Genomic DNA, 23,146 nt, shown 5'->3' with positions numbered 1-23,146 from the left:
TGATGAGTTCACATGTGGTCATTTTTATTAGCATGATTAATTTATCAGTTTGTGTTTATGGGGGTGCTAGGCAGATGGAGGCTGCTTACTTGTACAAAGTGTGGAGTCATCCCACCTCTACACTTGAACTAGAAATGGAGCAGCTTATGACAAATTATGCTTTATAAATGGAGTAACACAGTTTAGGCATAGTCCGAGAACTACTCCTCACCATGGAGTAGCTCAGCGCAGGGCTTTCCATACTCTTAAAGGGGATGTTAAGACTCTCTCCCAAGCCTCTTCTGACCTTTTCCTTCACTTCCCAGCTGCCATGAGCTGAGTAGCTTTGCTCTACCATACACTCTCCACCATGATGCTCTGTCATGCCCAGGTCCAAAAGCAGTAACAGGTTAACCAACAGTGGGCTGAAACATCCAAAACTATGAGCCAAAATAAGTCTTTCCTTCTTTTAAGTTGTTTAATTCAGGTATTTGTCATAGCAACAGAAAATTGACCAATACACACCCTTCCCCTTCTCTGGAAGCTAATGACCACATCTGTGAGCTAATGACTTTCAATCTCAATCATTTAACTGTGTCTTCTCTCCCAAAAGTCCAGACCCAGTTAACTAGCTAGTTGCCTCCTGGACTCTTCCACTTGGATGTATCATAAATAACTCAGAATTACAATGTCCCCACCTGAACTCATTGTCTTCTCTTCACAAATCTGCTCTTTCTCTCAGAACCCCTACCTTTATTAATGGTAGCACCATCTGTCTATGGACTCAAGAGGAAGGAACTAAATGTCCCTCTTTCCTTCCTTCCATTTATTTGCTTATGAAACCCTGCTTACTGTAGCTAAAAAATGTCCCAAATTTGTCATCCCCATTCCCACACCTTCTGTTAGTTCAGACCTTCATCATTCTTGCTAGATTATTATATCCATCACTAAGTCTCTCTTCTTCCTTCAATCTTTTTGTTTGTTTCAAAACAGCCAGATGGTCATAACCAAATGTATCTGTCTAAACTTAGGCATAATTATATTATTTTCTTCCTTAGAAACATTGAAATCTCCCCATTGCCTTAAGGACCAAATTCCTAGACAATTCTGAGTGCCTGTCACAATCTGGTCCCAACTTCCTTTTCTATCTCATGTGTTATACAACTCACCTCTCTCACTCCAAATGGGCATGGTCTACTTTAGCCACTCAAAATTTCCCACTCTTCTCCAAACAGACCATACCTTCTCTTTTGTATGGACGGGTCCAAAATCTCTCTCAACTCCTTACTGAGGGTGCTTCTTCACCTGGGAGTTCTCACTTCATTCAAAGTTCAGCCCTGTGTCATCCCCTCTGAGTGTCCGTCTTGGGGGCCCCATGGCAGAATCAACCACTCTCTAGAACAGGTGAAGAGAATGGAGATCATTTAATTAAGTGAGATATGGCTGGACTTTCATTCAATTTAATTAAACCTAAGTAAGGGCTCATGCTGGAGGCACCCAAAGAGAAAGATATTTTCTAAATTTCACTTAACTTTCAGGTTCTACCGTAGAGACCGAAATCACAGTAATTTAGGAAGCCTCCGAATTGAGCTAGATTATATTCCTATATCTTCCATGTTTATCCAAAGCACAGATTTTTCAGTTAGTGCAATGTAACTCTTGGAACGCGAGCCTGCCTCTCTATTAGACTGTAAGTTAGGAAATGACAGGGGTTGTGTTTACTCATTCTAGTCTCCTCAGAATTTAGCCTATTCTCTATCCCCTATTAGATGTTCTGGAAATACTTGTTTAATTAAAGTGAGTGGCATATTACTTCTTTCATAACTCAGGAGAATAATGAGCACATAGCCAGCACTCTAATATTTATAGACTGATTGAACAAATGAACATATTCTGGAGCTCAAGGAGTTCATAGACTCCTGGGGGGCAGGGAAGGAGAAAGAGGGCCAGGGCCTTTCCAGCTCCATACTGGGGCACACAGTGGTCGGGGGCCATCGGGGTAGAAACAAGAGAAGCAAGGAGTGAAGTTCATGGCAGATTTGCGCAGACCTTATGGAAAAGTGACAAGATGGTCCGTGGAATTTCCTAGTGGGAGGAAATTTAGGGAACCAGAGTCAGGAAAGGCTGAAAGACAGAAAATGGAGAGCATGATCTGGAGGTGGGAGGGCAGAAAACAGGCTGAAAGGCCAAGGATGGACGCTGATTCCAACTTAGGGCAGGGATGGGATGGGGACAAAGCCTCTGTCCTGCTCTGTGACAGCCCCTGGGTCCCAGGTGAGAGGCGGGCTGAGGCTGTGAGCCGCCCTCCAGTTAGTACCACAGGGGTGGCGCCTTAGGAATGGGGGGGTGCTGCCGCCCCGCCGCCCACCCAGGCCAGGGCAACCCAGAGCTCTCCCCAGCCCCAGCCCCCCGCAGTGTCCGCCAGGCAGGGCGGGACCCAGCGCGGGGTTGAGTAGCTGACCCGAGGGGGATGACTAAACCTTGGCTGCGAGCAGGCTAGGCAGGTGCCAAGTTATGAGGCGACGATAACCCGGCCCCCAGCGTCTGGGGTCGTGCCCGGGCCGGGAGGGGCGCGGCGGTGCCTCGAGGGCCATAAAAGGGGCCGCGCGGCGCGGGACCGCTTTCTCCTGGAGGTGCCGCAGCGCTGCTTGCGCGCCGGCGGGCGGCAGCTGGGGAGAGGCAGCGGTCCGGCGGGCAAAGGGTTCCGGGACGGCCACTGCGCCCGGACGCGGGCAGGCGGACGCAGGCAGGTCGCGGGCCCTCTCTGGGGCCTGTCAAGTGCGGGCTGGGCGGGGTGGGGCCGCGACGCCAGCGGGCGAGGAAGCACCGATTGACCCCGCATGGCGGCGGCGGCGTGCGAGCCTACGGCCAGGCCGAGCCTGACCTCCATCTCGTCGGGGGAGCTGCGCAGCCTGTGGACGTGCGACTGCGAGCTGGCCCTGCTGCCTCTGGAGCAGCTGCTGCGCCTGCAGCCGGGCGCCTTCCAGCTGCGTGGCGACCAGCTCGTGGTGCCAGGGCCTGGGGAGCCCGCGACCGCGCGTGGGGGCTTCAATGTCTTCTGCGACGGCCTCGTGCGACTCGACGGGCAGCTTTACAGCCTCAGCAACTACATCAAGAGGTGGGTGGCTTGCCGCGCGTCTGCTCTGCTCTGTCGTGGTCGCTACGAGTCCCAGCTATCTGTCTGCCCCCATTCCCGCCTGGACCCTTCCCGTTTTGTGCTTCTTCTAGATGTTCTCATTGCACATCACCCAGACCTGCAAGCTCTCCCCGCCTTGGCTTTTCTGTCCTTTGCACAGATATTTTGCAACTGCAGCTTCAAGTAACCCAGAAGGGACCCAGGCCCAGTGAGTCGGGGAGGGCAGGATGGGGGTGCTGCAGACTCTCTGAGTCCCCACCCAAAGCACATAACTGATGATTGCTTTTTCCATTTCGGTTCCTTAACCGGGTCACATGAGCTCAGATTGGGGGCACACCCTGAAGGGGATGTTCGCGGTGCAGAGACTCACATCCTGGCTTTCATCTTGGGGTGGGGAGATGAACAATTCTAAGCACTACTAGCTTTATCCAGTGAGAAGACCCAGTGGGGAAGCCCGCAATAGTTCAAAGTTAGGGTTTCATTAACCAACTAACCAACCAACCATGGTGGTGAAGGGAACAAAGACTGGGCAAGTTCATTCCAGGGCTGTTGAGTGGGCAGATAGATTCTGAGGAAACAAGTTAGCTTCCTGGAGTCTGGTGCAGAGTTTGGGTCAGACCTGCTGTCTTAATTGAGTGGAGGTGCCCAGGATACCCAACTCTTGTGGCCAAAGTGACTGAAGTGCTTGAGCATACCTGAAGCCAACAGGAATGTGTGCCATCTATCTGAAGCAGGCTTTGATCGTGGTGTTAGAGGTGGTCTGGGGACATTTTAAATGTGATTCTACAGGGTCTCAGGCCTCCAGGGGCGGTCCTGTGCAAAGCCCCCTTATATGTATGCTGCAGGGTTTAGTGCTCCAAAGAGCCCCTTGCAGTCTGCAGTTTGAGAGAGGATTGAGCCTGCTAGCTCTTCAATATAATGCCTTTGCTCTGGAAAAGAGAGCTGGGGACCCTGTGGGTGGGTTGAATCCCAGAGGAGCAAACACAGAAAATGGCATATTACAGTGCCTTGTTTAAAGCTGCTTGGGTCGGAGAATCAAACTTACTTTTCCAAACAAAGATAGTGAGAGCTTTGAATGCCTGAAATATCATTCCCCAGCAAGAATTGCATTTTTAGTAGAATGAAAATTCCAGTCCATAAGCAAAGGAGAGTGGGAGAAACTGAGTCAGAAATCAGATTTACAAAGATTTCAGAAGAAGATACATGGTTTTTTGAGAACAAGGTATGAAAATTTAAGATGAGCAGAATTAATTGAAGGTAATTAATTGAAGCCATAGGGTAAGGCTTTGGAAGAACCAACTGCCCCGATCTTAGCAAACCGTGCTACAAATTTCGAATGTTTTTGAAGTCTGCTTTGAATTCCTCTTACATAAAAGAAAACTAATCAGCAGTGGTCTCTGGGCAGTTTAGAGGCTAGAATGAACAACCTGGCCACAGGGACCAAGTGACACAGACTGGGATACAAACACTCCACCAGTTGTTCTGCCCTGGATAAGCTGGTTGGTTAGTTGTGTGAGGGCTTTTGCACCCTGGGAAATAGCAAAGAGGTTCTGAAAATAATGTGAGAACAATGTGTCTTCCTTGGGGGAAACACTCTGGCAGTGGGGGAGGAGATTTTGTAACTGGGTGTGCCGCCTTAAGGATGACTGGGAGGTGATCTGATCTGAACGGAGAGAGAGTGGGAGGACTCGATTATATGCAGGGTGAGAAAGAGGTTTTGCCCCTACTTTCTAAATTAAGATATCTGAAGTTGCTATTTTTCTGATCTGCAAAATGTACCCAGCAGTCTTTGTGGATTGCATGAACGTATTCCCTTAAAATATTGCTGTGAAGCATGCACACACACAATCTCCGCCTTTCTCTCTCTCCTTCTCTTCTCCCTATTCCCCTCCCTCCCTACTTTTCTTCCCACCTCCTTTTTTCCCCCCAGCTCTAGCTTTTATTAATGAAAATACCTGCAGGATTACTTTTCACTGGTCTGTTCAGTCGTGCTTCTAAAGAGCTCAGAATCACCTGGGTCAGTGGCAGCCTGGGTACTTACTCCACATGCTGGGCCCAGTTCCATCTCGTTGCCTCGGTGGTGTGAGGGGCACCTGCGTCCAGGGAGGGCACAGCACTCTACTTTGCATTTTCTCGAGGCTGGGTAATTGGCCAAGATGCTCAGCCTGACTTTGCCTTGTCTGGTCCTTCAGAGTCTGCTTGTCATAATGAGCCTAGAGTCCATGGACTCCAGCGACTTTTTCATCTTCTTTGTGGCCACCCCAGTCCTGCCTCAGATGTGTGATGGCCTCTCACCAACAGCAGCCGCCTAGATTGCCAGGGATAGAGAAAGGCAAAGCACTGGTTCTTTAACGTTTTGGGTCGTAGGGCTTTTGAAAATTGTATGTAGACCTTCTCCCCAGAAATTCAGATGTATTCTCAATATTGTAACCATTCAGGTAGTTCATGAGATACTGGATTCAGGTTAAGAATCCAGCTCTATTAACTAGGATTAATTAGGATTTCCCCCTATTTAATTTGTATTCTTGGTATGGAATAAGCCCATAGTGTAATTCAGGACCTCCAAACTGTGTGCTGTACCTTTCACAAGGTCCTTTCCCCAAAAGGCTGAGAGCATGTCCCTTGATAGTCACATGATTCTCTTGTTCTGAGAATAAGAGCAAACTTACTTAGGTTTGTTTTCTACTACTTACTCAAAAATACATATGTGCTAAATAAACCATGGAGTCCTAGGGTGGTGGGATGATTTAGTGGTGGCCACTAAGAGCTTTAGAGCTCCTTTGAGAAGAATCTGCTTTAAACATATTTGTCTTACTTTGTGGCATTTCTGGCAAGATCTTTATTGTTATTTTTTTCCCTTTCCACCCGTGTTATAACAAAGGCCTGCGCAGAACACTAGATGTATGCAAGGCTCATTCAAGGAGCTATTCATTCAATACTTCAAAGTCCAAATCACCATTAACTCTCTCTGGTGAGCATGCACATGCACATGTGTGCATGCACCCACATGTACTTTCCTATCTTTTTTCCTGTAATGGAGTAAGTGACATGTAATGGCCACATCTGGCAGAGAGGCCCTCTCATGCCCCTTTCAGCTGGTGCCCTGGCATGAAAGAGGTGGCTTGGGTAATCAAAATAAGTGCAAGAATCATAATGGTGGCTACTAACGTCGACTTGATGTTAGCAGGAAGGGTGTAAAGTACTTCACAGATATTATCCCACAAAAGTTTACAAAGTCAGCACTATTTTGGTAGCCATTTTTTACAGATGGGAACATTAGAACTCAGCAAGGTTGAACAATTTACCTAAGTAAGATGCTGGGGGCCATAGACCCAGGCCTTATAAGTAACACTGTCTAACTGCAAAGGCTATGCTTTCAGCAAATTGCCACCAACCTGAAATAATTCTGCTTTCCTGTAGCCTGCAGCAGCTTCTGACACTTCCAGAGCCCACAAATAGATAACTGGGATTCCATCAGTCTGCGTGCATTTCGTGTAATCAGCCTAAAAGAGGGTGTAAGTGCTCAGGTTTTAAGGATGCTTCTTAAGAGCAGAGATGTAACCTGCTGCTGCCCACAGCCCAATGGCTGTTGGGGAGATGGGTAAGGTCATAACCCCGTCCCCAGCCCTGGGGCAGTTGCCTGGGCGGAGTACAGCAGAGCTGGAACAGGGCTCATGGGGTAAAGTAGGGACATAGCCAAGGCTAGAACACACTCAGATTGGAGCTGGGTGAAGTCGCCCCTCTGCCTCACAGAGGGAAGTGCAGCTCTGTCTGCTGGCCCGGTCCTGTTGTCACAGCTCTGTGTGTGGCTGATAGGTGGGTGCCCTGTCCTGTAATCTCTCCCTCACCTGGAGTCTCAAATATGGAAACCTGCCCCAGGCAGCATCCCCTTTCCAGGATACCTCATGACACGGATGAAATGATACCCATCTGTGTACTGAGCTGTGATGTTTTTTTTTTCCTGAGCTGTGATTTTAAGGAGAATCCAGAAGACGTGTGGACAAGTGTTGAGTGACAGGTTCTGCACTGTACCAGCTGAGCAACCATGGGGGATTTTCTTAATCTCTGTGTGACTCCGTTTCCCCAGCTTTAAATGGGAATAATAATCCCCTCAACTTTCTAGGGTTGTTTGTGGAATTGAAATAGGTTACATGCTAGAAAAAAATCTGTAACCAGCACATACTGACCACTTGACAGAGGTTAGTTTTTATTTTTTTACTAAGTAACTCCATAGTCCAAGTGTTTTGTCCATGTTATTCAATCTGTTAGCCACCTTGTGGAGTACCTTTAGCTAGCTGGTTTTCATAAGTGAAGAAAATGGATCTCGATAAGGTTGGTTAAACTTGTGGGGTCACAGAATGATGCTCAGATCTGAGGGTTCTGAAGCCACAGGCTGTGCTGCCTCTCCTGGCTTCCTTCCTCTGGAACCTTGCTCTGATTTCCAGCCACACCCTGGTCTACTTCCTACTCTCAGTTCACCTTGACATTGTCTAAAGCTTACTTGTCTTCTTGATGCAGCCAAGCCCCCAAGACTTGGCTGAGCTGTGACTCCTCCTGGGGTTCTTGTCTCCCCCTTGCTCTGGCCCATACCTTGATGGTGTGTTTGGACTAACAGCACAATCCCTCATCCAGCATCTGTCTCACCTTAATTAATGGCTCTCACTCCAGGTCTTTCCCCCTTGCTCCCTTGCATTTAAATAACCAGGACACAACCCATTGGAGCTTGGACGCAGAATACAGAGAACTGTACATCTCTCAGCATTTGCACATTTGAATGATTTACCAGTTTGTAAGTCTCTGAATGAAATTGTGTCATAGACTGGTGTTTCTCAAGATTGAAATAAGCATGCAAGTCTCCTGGGGATCTGGATAAACATAGATTCTGACTGGAAGGTACTCAGATTCTGCATTTCAACAAGCTCCCAGCAATGCTGGTGTCTTTGGTCCAAGGATCACACTTTGAGCAACAAGGTTTTATACATTCATCATTTCATATCAAAATGGTGTATTTTATCTGCCCAATCAAACATATGGCTGGTAGAAGTAAAACTGTTGTTTTCCTCATCTTTGATCCCCAGAGCGCAACACCCAGCAGGTGCCTCATAAATGCTGAGGGCATGCGCGAATGGACGTTGTTCTGCCCTGGTGAAGTGTTCTATGCGCTAAGCATCCACAACTGCTTCATCAGTGAGAGAATGAGCATGCGCATCCTCGATTCAAGCCACAGATGTCTTATAGTCATAAGGTTGAAATTTTGCTTAGTTTCACTACCATTGGGGCAGAAGGAGGAGGGAAGGAAGTGAAAAAGAAGGAATTGTTGGAGAGTCTAGGGGGTAAACCTCTGCAGAAGGAGATGAAGCAAAAAACTGAAAACAGAAGCTTGCCCCCCAAAGTAGACTATCCCTGCAAATTCTTGCCTAGTGTCCCCACAAAGGGTTATGAACACTACAATGGATTTCTGGGGCTCCTTCACAAAAGCTTTTTCAGTGCGTACTCCTCTGTTTCCTCTGCTTCACTTTTCATACTTTTTTCCTTCTCGTCTTACCTTCATCTTAATTGTGATAAAATGTACATTGCACAAAGTTTGCTATTTTGACCGTTTTTAAAGTGTGCAGTTCAGTGTCATTAAGTCCTGTCACACCACTGGGCAGCCATCACCACCATCCGTCTCCAGAACATGATCTTCCCACTCTGAAATGCAGTACCCATCAAATTACGGCTCCCTGGGCTCACGCCCCAGCCCCTGGAGACCTCCATTCTGCGTTCTGCCTCTATGAATTCAAATATTCCAGGTATCTAATAGGAGTGGAATTATGCAACATGTCTTTGTGACTGGCGTATTTCACTTGGTGTAATTTCTTCAAGGTTCATTGATGTAGCATGTGTCAGCATTTCTTTTCTAAGGCAGAATAACCTTTCATTGGAGGTATATACCACATTTTGTTTATCCATTCATCTGTTGTAGATACTGTGTTGCTTCTACCTTTTAGCTATTGTGCATAATGCTGCTATGAACGTGGAGGTGCAAATATCTGTTCCCTATATTTACTTTTGGGGGGGGTAGCTGAAGTTTTATTTTTTTATTTTTAATTGACAAGTAATTATATATATTCAATGTACATATATAAATATGCATATATATGTTTACATATGTATATATGTTACCATATATATGTATATATTTGGTAAAATGTGATGTTTTCTTGTATGTTTATCTATTTAAAAAATACACACATATGCCCACCCCCTTGGGTAGAGGCCATGGGTTTGAATTCCTATTTTTTTTTTTTTTTTTTTTTTTTGAGCAATAAACCATTAGAGCCAAAAGACATTTAGGGCAACTTTCCAGACCATGCTAGTGATGATGTGAAATCTGAAGGAGTTGGAAGGTGGGTATCTTAAAGAACAGTGGATCTTTCAGACACTCCTAATTTGCTAGTAGCAAAACATGGTACTCTTTTTTTGGTCTTAGCTGTTAGATGTCACCTCTTTAAGCTGCTTTCTCAAGCCTTTCAAACTGAAAAGACAAGGAAAGAAGTTGGAGCCGGGAAGGAGAAATTCTTGCTCATTTACCTTGCAGATACTGATTTTGTTCACATTTCCTGGTAACTCAAGTGAACATAGCCCTGGTAACTCAAGTGAACACAGCCAGTCATGTTGGTCAGGATGAAAGATGCTCATAGTGTTTACTGAGGATCTATTAAGGGCCCAAGGACACAAGTCTGTGTTCCACAACATGCATTTAATCATCACGTGCAAGGAAGCACTATTATGCCCCTTTGACAGATGAGGGAGCAGGTTCAGACAAGTAACTCACTCAAGGTCACAGTGAGCTGTGGCTCTGGGACCGAGTCACATAGCCAGAGAGTTAGGACATGAATTAGGTCTTATTTAGAATCACTCTGCTTCCCCTGACATTGTCCTGCCTTCTAATCTTTGCACTCAAACCAGATTAGAAAGTTTCAACCTAGAAGCATTTTGGTGCTGGGGTAAAAGCAATGAAGAATGAGAGTTTAAAGGAACTGTCTATCTTAAACTGTTTGATTTTCATCCCTAATGATAACTTCAGCAAATATAATAAATATTCAATACACAGAGGTGATATTTGCATTACTAATTCAGAAATATTCATGATTAAAGATCAAAAAACTAATCCCTAATGTACTCTAGTAAGTTTCATCTTAAACCAGTGATTAAATGTCAGATACTTGAATATCTGCAGGACTTAACAACTAGATCCTCTGATCTTTTTGTATTTTAGTGATTTAGGTATCCAAACTTTGTAACAGTGAATTTCAAAGGAATGCTCACATTTACTTATTTCACTGGAATTTGAAGGTATTTAACAATTGGACCCTAACTGGCAGGCTGATAACTCAAGTGAACACAGCCAGCCACGTTGGTCAGGATGAAAGATGCTCATAGTGTTTACTGAGGATCTATTATTGGCCCAAGGACACAGGTCCCCCCTAATTTGTGGTTTAGGTTTCTTTGATTTTAGTTGCCTGTGGTTAGAGAATATTAAATGGAAAGCTTAACAAAAACACCTTATAAGTTTTAAATTGGACACCCATTCTAAATAGCATGATGAAATCTCTCACTGTCTGTTCCTTCCTGTGCCCAGCATATGAATCATCCTTTTGTCCCATGTATCCATGCTGTATATGCTACCCACCTGTTAGTCACCAAGTTGCCTTCTAGGTTATAAGATCAGTACTTGTGGGTAGGATCTGGTACTATCTGAGGTTTCAAGCATTCACTGAGAGTCCTGGAGGATAAGGAGGGCCTACTGGAGTTCTTATTTGCATCCTGGTTAGAGATAAGAAGTTTATGAGGCAAGGATCTTGCCATGATCTCTGGTCTATAAATTATGGCCTCAGACTCTGGGATAAGCAGTGTTTCACACATCTGTGGTACAGAAATAACTGACATATTCTGTGATGAGGTTTATAGCCATTAAGTTATTCAGGTACCTCCAAATCATCAAAAGAATATTAAATTATGTCACATGTACTTTTATTATTCAGGCACTTTATTAAAATCAGAATCCAAAATGGATAATTCCTATAAAGATTATACATTAAACTCAATATGTGATTATCATTGAGAGGCTGCTTTCTGTGATCATATCAAAAAAATCACTTGTTGAGCCCTATAGCATTAAAAAAAAAATCCATCTTCCACAGAATTCTGGTGGAAACTGATTATTCTTACAACAGTGATAATTTCTTTTCTTTTTGGTACCAAGGATTGAACCCAGGGGTACTTAACCACTGAGTCACATCCCCAGTCTTTTTAAAAATATTTTATTTACAGACAGGGTCTCACTAAGTTACCACGGGCCTCGCTAAGTTACTGAGGCTGACTTTGAACTCGAGAGTCTCCTGCCTCAGTTTCCCAAGCTGCTGGGATTACAGGCAAGCACCACCACACCCGGCTAACAACGATCACTGAGATTTTTGTAGTTTTCCTTTAAGCTGTGGGTTCACTGGAAGAAAATCCAGTGAGGTCAAAATTCATCAGTGTCTCCAATCAGATGTCAATCGATTTTATTAGCAAAGGGAAATATTGCACTGTCATTTGGTCATCAGAAAAGTAATAGAAACTGTCAATTTTCTGAGTGCGCTGTGCAGATACTACATGCTGGCCCTACAGAAGGACCATGGGACTATGGATATTGAAGAATAGAGGAATCACTTTGTGCACAGTAGTAAAGGTGCTTCAGTGACTGTCAACTCCGTGATGAATGGGTGGCGGGAGAATGAGCAGCCTGCCTTGGGCGGATCACAGGTGGGGTGGGGCCTTTCACACCAGTCACACACACCTATCTTTGTGATATTGACATTGCCTATGGGACTCGTCCTTTTCTTCTCTCTCTACAAGTGTTTCTTTCCCTCTTTTGCTCTTTCTTCCCTTTGTCACCACAGGCCTCAGCTGCCTCTCCTCACCCTCTTCCCAGGCCACTCTTGGCTGCCCTTTGCCAGATCACTGACAGCTGAATAGGGACAAGGGCGAGCCCAGGAGGCTCCCTGCCCTGCGCATTTCCTGGGCTCTGCGCTGCTCAGCGGTAACAAGGCCCCTGTGAGTGCCTCCTGGCACCGGGCCCGCCAGGGCCTTGATGGACTGGGGAGCGAAAGGATGAATGAGAGAGAACAAACCCAGAAGACAATGGCTCTTTTTTCCCTTCCTTCTCTTTGCTGCTTTTCTACAGGACCCTTTGAGGTTGGTCCAATGGACAAACACGGACAGGGAGATTCTCTTCCAACTGATAGAAAACACAGCTGCCACCCCCACGGTCTTTTGAGAAACTCCCTCCTCACCTCCTTTTCATGTTCTGTCCAGATGAGGGTGAGGATGGGGGATGGGCAAAGAAAGAACTATGAGCACCTTGGCCCACACTCCAACCCTAACCCTAACCCATCTATTCCCTTGGTACGCCCTAGGCCCTGCCTCCTTCGCCATTCCCACCCTTTTCCTTCCTCAATCACAGACCTGAACCCCTTTTTCTGCTCTGGAACATTCCAGTTCTTGGTCCCCCACCAACCCCAGGACCAGCCCTCAAACCACTGCCAGTGCTGAAGGGTTAGGAGGCAGAGACGACTTTCAAAGTTTAGCGAAATAGAAGGCAGGAAACATTTCAGAGGCTGCATCAGGAGCTACATTCTACAAGCTCTCAAAATCAGGTCTGACAATCCAGCAAAAAGATAATGGCACAGATTTCTAAGAAATCAAGCTGGGAGACAGCCAAGCGGAAGCTGTGCTTTTCTGCCTCAGGGTGGATATTCTCCAGCGCGCTCTTGACCCACGCCTGGTGGCTGTCTTGTACGCTGGCCTCTCCGTGGGGGTTGTGGGAAGTGGGCACAGAGGAGGAATGCCAAGACGACTGTGTGGCCACAGCTCCCTGCGGCAGCCCTTGGCTTTCCAAGGCTGTGATTTTCATGTCAAGGTGCTGGAAGGACAACCTGTCGGAAAGAAACGCCTGAAGCTGTCTGCTCACGACTAGATGTAAGAAGCAGTCACGGTGCAGTGTAGCAAAAGGCAGCCCGTTCACTCCAGGCGGAGGCTCGCAGCTGTGTCAATGGAGAGCCACCTCCGCGTTTAAGAGGGACTGTGGCAAAGGCGTCCCCCAGCCCGCCGGCTGCCATTCAGCCTGTCTGCATTCACGCAGCATCCAAGCTTGACGTAGTTAGAAAATTAGCCATCTTCTTGAAGGAAGCTAATTTGCACTTGGGTCTTTTTTTTTTTTTTTAAATTTATTAGCAATGTAGGTAGAGACATGGAAAGACTGCTTGGAAAATTTGTAGGGCAGGGAGAGAAAGCTAACATGTTAGATGACAGAATCAAGGCTCAGAAAAATCTTTCTAGGCTGGAATAATGAACTAAAACCAAGGAAGCTAAATTTAATGAGGATATCGGAGAAAGTCCAACAGTAGTTTTATTTTTTAATTGTATGTTTCCTCAGGGTTGAGAAAATGTGAATTAGTAATAGTTCATATGAATGCTGGTTGAGAGTATCATCTATAGAGTGGGCTGGGACTATTTTGGGATTAGAGAGAGGAAGTAGGAAAGAGAAGGAAAGGAGAATTCCAGACCTACCAGTTAAAAAGTGTGACTCTACTGGAAAAGACCCATCAGCTCTACTTACTGAGTTTAATTCTCAATCCAGAGGGACTGAGCACTCTTAGAGCTTCAAATGAACTGTTTCTGGCCCCAAATGATTGACTGAATTGGTCATCACCTGGTAAAAGCTCCCTTGGAAACCAAGCATTGATACCAAACCACCCTAAGGACCATGGCTACCTTGGGTTGCACACTGGACCCTCAGCCAATCAGCCTTGACCAGGAGAAGATTTACTCATACTGTCCAAAAATATGGTGACCTCTGAAAGGTCACTTCCCTCAAAAGGTCTGTGGCTGTGGCAGGCATATATCTAGTATATTCTCTTTTTAACTGAGGTGGGAGAATACAATACATTCTAATTATCTCTGCTTTTTCATAGATATGTGGAACTGACCAACTACTGTGATTATAAAGACTATAGGGAAACTATATTGAGCAAACCAATGCTGTTCTTTGTTAATGTACAAACCAAAAAGGACTCCTCAAAAGGTAGGTATATAAATGATTTTGGTTTGGTTCTGTCTTGCTGGGCGGTGGTCTGATGCAGGCTGATGAGGGAGGAGTGGGACAAGAAGAAGGCAGGATAGATGTCAGCTGATGACAAAACCAGCAGTAAGGAGCCCAGAGTCTGAAGTACCGCTCAAGCTCGTGGACCAAACCTCAAATGATCCTAGGGCAGAAGCCTCCTGTCTCTGAACTTCTGTCCTATTTCCTGTCTAGGCAGGAAGTGGTCTGACATTCTGAAACTTCAAGGGTTGCATTAAGTCTGGACCCATGAGGATGATCTATAACATACTCTACTACCTATCCAACAGTTTTTCCGAGGCACACTCTAATGTAATTATTGGTACTATAGGCCTGTAGGTCTTATTATCCAAATGGGACATTTTGAGCATGAAAGTCGTCATAGAAATAATTCTGGGACAAAGGTATAAACTGAAATTGACTCAGGGTACATGGTTTATCCTATGTACAAAGTACATGTACCATCCCCATTTTATCGATAAGGAAACTAAGGTAAAATAAATAGCAGTTGTAGGCCTTATGTTTCGTGTTTCTGTATTTTAGACACAGAATTTCATGTTTAGACACATCTCATCATTGTTTCTTCCAAGAAATCAGATTAACTGGTAACAGCTCTATAACTCAAATTCCAATATGAAAATGTCTCCATTTTTCCATTCTCTTCCTGCTCACAGCAATACATGGGTAAACTCATGGAAATAATGTTCTGTGGTTAAGGGTAGAATTTCTTCAACCTGCTTCTAAAAATCATTCTTAAAATGAATCCAAGGTAGTAAGAAATGATCTACAAATTTCAAATAGACTTTCTCAAGCGTTCACGCTCATTCAGCCTGGTGAACTTCTCTCTGCTCACGTCATAATTCACAGTCAGGACGCGCTCTCTGCCTGAGAGACCAGAACAGAATGCACGTAACAAGCTGCGCTTGTTTGGGTATCTGAGCCCTGCGTGATCTCTTGCTTGGTGATGACCAGAAAGCCAGTAGTTCTCTTGGAGTATAATTCACAGCTGTGTCAAGTACACTTTCGGCATTGATCTCTCAGGAGGAATCTAAAGAAAGAATGAGCAACCTCTCCATTTAACATTTTAATGAAAGTATAGGATGGTGCGAAATGGTCCTTGAGGGGTGGCTGACGGAGAGTGCACAGCTGTAGGATGACTATTGTGGGAGGAAGTACGGAACCTCGCTAATTTTGAGAAAAGTGATCAAAGGAAGAAGTTCTATAGGATAGAAACTTAAGGTGATCATGTTTAGAAAATTGTGATTGAGAGAACTTGTCAGCCCTGCCACTATACTAAACTGCATTTATATGCAAATTTAAAAAGCCACCATTTCCTTAAGACAGTTACTAATGTCTTCCAGAATTTTGGCATAATAAGTACACAAATAGCCCTGTTTGTAAATGTGAATGGTCTCCCCTGCAGTTTTGTAGTATACATCCTGCTCACCGGGCCCAACTGGGGAATATGGTAGCCCTGGATCTTTAATGAGTCTAATGATCTTGTTTTTATTTATATAAAATACAACTAATTACTAAATAGTTTGCTTTTATTTTTTATCTTTTTTTTTTTTTTTTTTTTTTTTTTTTTTGGTACTGGCGATTGAACCCAGGGGTTCTTAACCACTGAGCCACATGCCCACCCCTTTTATTTTATTTTATTTAGAGACAGGGTCTTGCTAAGTTGCTTAGGGCCTCACTAAGTTGAAGAGGCTGGCTTTGAACTCACAATCATCATGCTTCAGCCTCCCGAGCTGCTGGGATTACTGAGCTCACCCAGCTTTGATAAGATTGTTTATATCTGAAGTACTCAAAAAATAATTTGGAGGAAGGAAAACAGGTAGGAAAAGCAAGAAGATTCCTTGAGAATGCAAATACTTGTCATTGGCGCTCACAGGGTTGTTCCTGAGCTATATCAAAGCCAATACCTAATGCTTAGTTCTCAAAATCACTAGGAGATTTTGTGAATGCTGGTCCATGCCTTTAAACAGATGTGACCTGGGTATCTCTGTTTCTCCCTCAGCCATGTGCTTGAGTAATTAAAGTCATGGAGTCTGATTTCGGGGATTGGAAAAGTAAGAGGTTGCTGGATGATCATATTCCAAACTTCCTAAGAAGTTAACAACCTATGCTTGGCTTGGATTATGCAAAATTGGATAGAATTGGACTTAAGGGGTTAAGAACACAAAACAAGATAAAATAAAAAAAATAACAGGAGGAAAAAGTGTCTTCCAGGACAGAGATGTGGTACTATTTAAACACTGAGAGAGATACTTTGTTTCACTTGAGATGGTGTTGGGGCAGGGACAGGGCAAATGAGAGCCAAGTTTGGTTTAAAAGTGCAGCAAAGCTGGGTCATGAGAACCATTTTCTTTCCCCATGCTGGAGAAGTGTTGTGGGGCACGGTTTTCATTTGCAATAATTATAGAGTGGGACTCTTGATTCTGAGACATGAGTGACAAGCTGCAGCCTGGAGGCAATCGATTCCCTAACTAGCCTGCTTCTGCAGTAGCCCAGAGCTCCCTTCAAATCTGTAGAACTCTCTGGAACATTTCTAGAAATCCAGCTAGGTGTTTTGGGAAGGGTCTCAGGGAGCAGAGAGGGCAAGTTGTCCATGACTAAATTCTCCAGAGAAGGTGGGGGCCCATGCTTTTAGTAAATCATGAGAAACATGTTTATAACACCAGTATAGACTTCTGAATTCTGCTTGCTGATTTCTAGAAAGGACATATGCGTTTCTCGTGAACACAAGGCACCCCAAGATAAGAAGACAGATAGAACAGGGGATGGACATGGTCATCTCCTCAGTGATTGGAGAGAGTTACCGACTTCAGGTAAGATTTAACCCACCTAATCCAGGGCTCCCAACCACGTGAAAGGGGTCTGAGAACTTCCAGCAAGAACTGCCTCCCTAGAGCCTTCTCTAAACTCCAGACTTCACAGGGATGCCTGGAACCCGGTAGAATGCCAGACATTTACATATACTATGTTCTGTCCTGTACATACCTCTGACAGAATTTTAGTTATAAATTAGGTTCAGAAAGAGATTAAGAGCAACTAATAATAAAATAATAATAGTAAAAGAATAATAGTAAATAATAATAGTAATACAAGATATTTAAAACTTATAAATCATCTTTTTGGAATTTCCCATTTATTATTTTGAGACCATAGGTAACTCCAACTGCAGAAAGCAGTTATTTTGTTCTTTACTATGTCATTATTGCTACCAATAATTTTTTTCAAAAAATTTTTAGTAGTTGTAGATGAACAGCATGCTTTTGTTTTATTTGCTTATTTTTTTATGCAGTGCTAAGTATTGAACCCAGGGCCTCACATGTGCTAGGCAAGTGCTCTGCCCCCTGAGCTACAGCCCCAGTCCCAGCCCCAAAGTAGGCTTAGTTTCTGTCAACTTATAAGACACAGAATGTTAATACATGTAATTTTGGCCAAGCGGTTCAAAATCTTATGATGAAAAAAAGCAAGGTCTATTTTTTAAAAAAATAAACACAACTATTAAAAGGTGTCTGTTATGATGAAAGAGAGAATGTCACATTTTGGATATCTGGGTAGTTTTTGTTGATTCTGAAATGTCAACATGGTAATTATGTCCACAAAGTCAACTAAATGTTTTTCTGTCTTTCAGTTTGATTTTCAAGAGGTAGTGAAGAATTTTTTCCCTCCAGGGACTGAGGTGATTAATGGAGAAAATTTGAGTTTTGCATATGAATTCAAAGCCGATGCCTTATTTGATTTCTTCTATTGGTTTGGGCTCAGCAATTCCACTGTGAAAGTGAATGGCAAAGTCCTGAATTTGTCAAGTACAAGTCCAGAAAAGAAGGAGACAATTAAGTTATTTTTGGAAAAAATGAGTGAACCTTTAATCCGAAGGAGCAGTTTCTCTGACCGAAAATTCAGTGTAACTTCCAGAGGTATGTTAAAAATTCCCAAGGACAGGTGAAAGCTGGTAAATCAAAGGATAGAATACACACTGGGAGAGGGGCAAGAGGCAAGACTTATTAATTAAACAGAAATATAATGTCACCTATTTCAGAAAGGACTGAGAGATGTCTCTCACCAAAACCAGAAGCCAGGCAGGTTAGCATGCACCTGTAGCCCCAGCTATGTGGGAGGCTGGGAGGGTCTCTTGAGTCCAGGAGTTGGAGACCAGGCTGGGCAACAGAGTGAGACCCTGCCTCCAAAAACAGAAGAGAGAGAGAGAGAGAGAGAGAGAGAGAGAGAGAGAGAGAGAGAGAGAGAGAGAGAGAGAGAATAACTTTTCCTTTTAGGCTTCTTTAAGTTTTCTGACATAATAATTACATTGTGCAGCATACCCATAAAATAATCTTAAAGATCATCATTAATTTAAATGACTATTAATGCCCACTTCAATTGGTTTTTCAACATTATAAAAGAATGCTGCTTTCCCTCTGTGCATATTCTGGACAACAGAATGTTCACTTAAGCTGCCAGTCAGGGAAGTCTAGATGGTCGTGGTAGCTATCTTTAACAATATATGGAAGGGTTCTCCAGATTTTGTAAGACCACAAAAGAAAAAGAATAACTCTTGAGAAGGTTTCCTTTAAGAAACCAGCAATGACATATGGTGGGTTCTTGATTTTGATATCCATGTGGCTCACACAGATGGCACCGATCACGTCTTGTCAGAGTGTGTCTTTTGTGTAGCCCGTTCTTTCTGCCTCATGCTAGTCTGGGCTGGAGAGCAGCTTCCTTGAATCAGGACTCCTGTTGTTAATTGCAGGAAACCAACAGTCTCTATGAACGTTCAGTGTCCTCAAAGCCAAGATGTGAAATAGTCTTCATTAATTGTATTTAATGTTGGTTGCTTTCTTCCAATGTTTAGCAAAAATGCATATTCTCAGCTGTTTCTTATCCTAGAAGTGATCCCTCTCTTTCCTCCTCCCTTTTTTCTTCCGTCCATCCACTTCTCTGTTAATGTCTGTCTGTCTCTTCATCTCTGTTCTCTGTGTTTCTCTGAACCTGTCTTTCTCCTCCCTACCTGCTCCCTCTCTGTCTCTTGCCCTCTCCATATTGTTCTAACTTCCTCTGTCTGGAACTTTGACACCCAGAAACTTTGTGCTCTGCTCTGTTGCAGCCACATGGGGACCCTACTCAGATCCCTTAAGAGGGAAGATTCACTGGTCCTCCTGTGGCAGCATCACTCTTGCCCAGTCCTTCTCTGACACCCTCAACCTCACCCACTGGCCACAGCAGCCTGGGTAGCCTTTCTGTTTCACTGTGGCTCCCCTCTGTCACGTAACCCACCTGGGGTGTCCACTGTCATCTTGGGGACACCAAAGTGCATGTGAAGTTGGCAGCAGTTCTCTGAAAGTTTACTCTGAGGTCACTTCAGCTCCTGACCAGTCCTTCCTGAAAGCTGTCACATGCACAGGAGGTGGCATAGCTTACATGTACCTGCTGGCCTGGCAGGCAGACTGAACCTGGCTCCCAGCCCCTGGGTAGAGCACCAGGTCCCCAAGGCTGCTAATTCAGCTTCATCCCCTTCAAAAACTGACCTCTTGAGGGCTGGGTGGCACATGCCTGTAATCCCAGCAGCTCAGGAGGCTGAGGCAGGAGGATTGTGTGTTTTAAGTCAGCCTCAGCAAAAGTGAGGTGCTAAGCAACTCAGTGAGACCCTGTCTCTAAATAAAATACAAAATAGGGCTAGGGATGTGAGTCAGTGACTGAGTGCCCCTGAGTTCAATCCCTGGTACCCCAAACAACAACAGCAACAACAATGACAACAACAACAACAAAACGACCTCTGGCCTGAACATCTATTTCTCAAATGTGAGATTTCTGCCATTAAGTGAGAAAGTCTATAAAGTGCACTGCAAATCTCCAGCCTGCAGGAAAGCAAGTGACAATCATATGCCCCCGATAGCAAAAAGCAACACACAACACATTTCTGTTTAGCCTTTTGAGTTTTTCCTTGGACGCCGGGATTCTCTATTAATTATTGAAATGGTTATGTTGTATGAATTTTTTTTTGCAGTGCTGGTAATAATGAATGCCTTATTTACTGTTTTTTAGGCTCAATAGATGATGTTTTTAACTGCAGTCTGTCACCCAGATCATCTCTGACAGAGCCTCTTTTGGCAGAATTACCATTTCCAAGTGTTCTGGAATCTGAAGAGACACCAAACCAATTTATCTAATTGGACTGAACATTCTAGCTGTCACTCTTACACTGCAAGCCTGTGCCAGATTGCAGGTTGAGGGGACGAGAGGAAGTGGGAGGTGGGCACTTCCACCCCTTGCCAACTCCTGGCTCCTCCATGGCTTCTGTGGAGGGCTCCTTTCTTCCATTTCCCTGGGTGTGATGCCCTGGCAGGCCCAGGGAAGCTGGCTTCCTTCCAGGCTATGGTTACCAGGATGGAAGGGCCCTGGCTTCTGGCATCGAACAAATATGCTCTGCTTGAACATTTCTGCAAAGGGCCAGAGGAAGCCTCAGGGTACTGCCACCCTGGACTCTTTTGCTCAGTACCCTGGCACCTTGGGAACTTTCCTGGAAACCTCTCTGGGCGACATCTGACTTGGTTGTCAACCTGTGATGCTTCATAATTCAGGGTTGGCTGTCTGCTTGAGACACCCTTGTTTAGCCCCATGCCCAGAAAACACGGGGTTAACAGTGCTCTGCTCTTGCAGACCTGGTGGGCAAAAAGCCTACACCATCTTTCATTGGGAGGCAAGCATGTGTTTCATCCTGCCTCTGTGAAACCTTATGAGGAACATTCAGGGTAAGGTTCGCTGGATGACTGGCCAGGTAGATAGGACAGAGACCCTGCCACCCACTACCTGAAATGAAACTCCCTTGACCTTTCTCCTCACAAGAGGCACATGGAGAATGAGGCCAGGTGGTGTGGTACCAACCTGTGAAGGGGAAGGATAAGGAACATGGCAGTATCCTCCTTACTGAAAGCGCATTATGTCAGTTGGGCATTTAAAATAAGCTTTTTGCAATCCTAACATGAAAAGAAAAATAGAAGAAAGCTATATAATTACCATATTATATTTTATATCAATATATTTTTCATATCATAGCTATGATGGAATTCTTTAAAAAGAAAATATATATATCCTACATATTAAAACTTGCATGAATGGATTGCTACATTTGCTTATAATGAGGGAGATTTATGGATTGTGAATATCATTTTTCTATCCTTTTTCTAAAGTGTTCCTATATTATACATTTTGATAACACTACTGATGATTTTACCATTTATATTTGAAATGTTATGTAGTACATTTGCACAATTAAAACTTCCTAGCATTCAACCTCGAGGTGATTAAATTTGTGACCAAAGTTGTGTGTGTGATCATTCCTGTGGTTCGCAGGTGGTGTAATTGCCTTATAACTTATTAAGTTACAATAAGAATTGTTTTTAACAGTCACTTTCTCAAGAAGAGTCTTTGAAGAACAGTACTACAAAGTATTCGCAGAAAGGAATATCTGATACTGATCGTTCAGAAAATGAGAGGGAAATGCTTCTTAGTAGCAGGAGAGGATAAGCATTTGTTATTAATTTCAGTAAAAAATGCAGAATATTAATAAATAAATTTTCTACCAGTGCAAACAAATCTAAGGTGAATATCAAGTATTCAATGCTTCCCAAAGGAAATGGAAACTCTTCACAAAATTGACAAAGGTTTTTTTTTTTTTTTTTTTTTTTTTTTTTTTTTTTTTAATAAAGTAGCTGAATTGAGAAAAATGATTAGCAATTGCCTCAGAAATAGACTAAAGATCTGGAAGGTTCTTTCACCATTAAAGTCGTTTTAGTTGACTCTGAGCCAAATGCATTCAATTTTCACTTAGCAAAGTTATACCGATTGCCTATAAGGAAATATGTCCTGTGCTACTTACTGTATTTCAGTAGCAAATATTACAAAGAAATAACATTGAGAAATATGTAAAATTAATGAAAAGTCTAGGAAAGATCTTCCTGGTCAAAAGAGGCCGCAGTCTCATAAAAATGTGGCCCAATGTGTATGTTCTAACAGTTTAAGATCAGTAGAAATCTGTAGGACAATGCCATGTTGGATATGGTTTGTCCTCACTAAAACTCATGTTGAAACTTAATCCCCAAAGTCAAAGGTTCATGGTATTTGGAGATGGACCTTTTGGGGGCGGGGAGGTAATTAGGGTTAGAGGAGTTCATAATGATGGAGCCCTCTTAATTGCGTTAGTGGATTTATAAATCCAAGAGAAACCCAAACAAACTTGCTCTCTCTTTCCATCTGGTGAATGGGACCACCTCAGTACTCCGCAGTACCCCACCAGCAGGAGACCCTCACCAGAACTCTAGAAGATGCTGGTACCATGCTCTTGGACTTCAGAACCCAAACCAACCTCTTCCCTTTAGAAATTCCCTAGCCTGAGGTATTCTGTTATAGCAACACACAACTACATAGAACAATATAGAAATGAAGACACACAACTATGATCTAAGCAATTTGTCCATTTGTTCAGTTCCTTCATTCATCCAACACAAATGCTTGAGTGCCTATCATGAGTGTGCCTTGCACTGAGGTGATCCTGGTGTATAATGGAGCTTAAACTTGATTCTTGCTTTCAAGGAGCTTCCAATTTTATTAAAAGAAGAGAGCAAGGGTGTAGCTTAGTGGTAGAGCACATACTTAGCATGCATGAGGCACTGCTTTTAATCCCCAATACCAAAATAAACAAGCACACACACAGAGGTACAAGCTTATAAGAACAATAAGATATGTGCTATAAGAGAAGTTCCAAAGGGAAAATATCCACCTGTGATACCTGTGATCCAGTTTGGGCAATAAAATTAATGAAGTGTAACTGCAAAATTTAGTTTAAAACAAACATGGATTGATTTACCCAAGTGATTAAT

At 43.8% G+C, this 23,146-nt stretch overlaps 1 protein-coding gene across 3 annotated transcripts; it reads left to right on the top strand.

The window, feature by feature from the left end:
* Positions 1 to 2,265: 2,265 nt before the first annotated feature.
* On the top strand, positions 2,266 to 21,588 carry MEDAG (mesenteric estrogen dependent adipogenesis). 3 transcript variants are annotated; one of them, XM_079137011.1, is made up of 6 exons: positions 7,363 to 8,086; positions 8,194 to 8,360; positions 14,116 to 14,225; positions 16,980 to 17,092; positions 17,905 to 18,190; positions 20,313 to 21,588. In XM_079137011.1, exons 2-6 carry the CDS (start codon positions 8,233 to 8,235, stop codon positions 20,435 to 20,437), a joined length of 762 nt encoding a protein of 253 aa, XP_078993137.1. In that variant the 5' UTR covers positions 7,363 to 8,086; positions 8,194 to 8,232; the 3' UTR covers positions 20,438 to 21,588. The 3 variants fall into 3 exon arrangements, with proteins under 3 accessions (XP_078993138.1, XP_078993136.1, XP_078993137.1); XM_079137012.1 differs by lacking the exons at positions 7,363 to 8,086; positions 8,194 to 8,360 and adding an exon at positions 2,266 to 3,097 and having other exon boundaries at positions 17,905 to 17,952; XM_079137010.1 differs by lacking the exons at positions 7,363 to 8,086; positions 8,194 to 8,360 and adding an exon at positions 2,370 to 3,097.
* The last annotated feature ends 1,558 nt before the right edge of the window (positions 21,589 to 23,146 follow it).

Source organism: Sciurus vulgaris (genome assembly GCF_902686455.1).
Source record: "Sciurus vulgaris genome assembly, chromosome: 4".
In the NCBI taxonomy this organism is placed as follows: Eukaryota; Metazoa; Chordata; class Mammalia; order Rodentia; family Sciuridae; genus Sciurus; species Sciurus vulgaris.
The sequence above is the reverse complement of the archived record's forward strand: the minus strand, read 5'-3'. Positions and strand labels throughout refer to the sequence as shown.

Excerpts from the sequence above, each read along its gene's own strand:
- MEDAG (XM_079137010.1), top strand. The coding sequence starts at position 2,820 with ATGGCGGCGGCGGCGTGCGAGCCTACGGCCAGGCCGAGCCTGACCTCC. Across the intron at positions 3,098-14,115 it reads CTCAGCAACTACATCAAGAG|ATATGTGGAACTGACCAACT; the intron begins GTGGGTGGCTTG and ends GCTTTTTCATAG. Across the intron at positions 14,226-16,979 it reads CAAAAAGGACTCCTCAAAAG|AAAGGACATATGCGTTTCTC; the intron begins GTAGGTATATAA and ends GCTGATTTCTAG.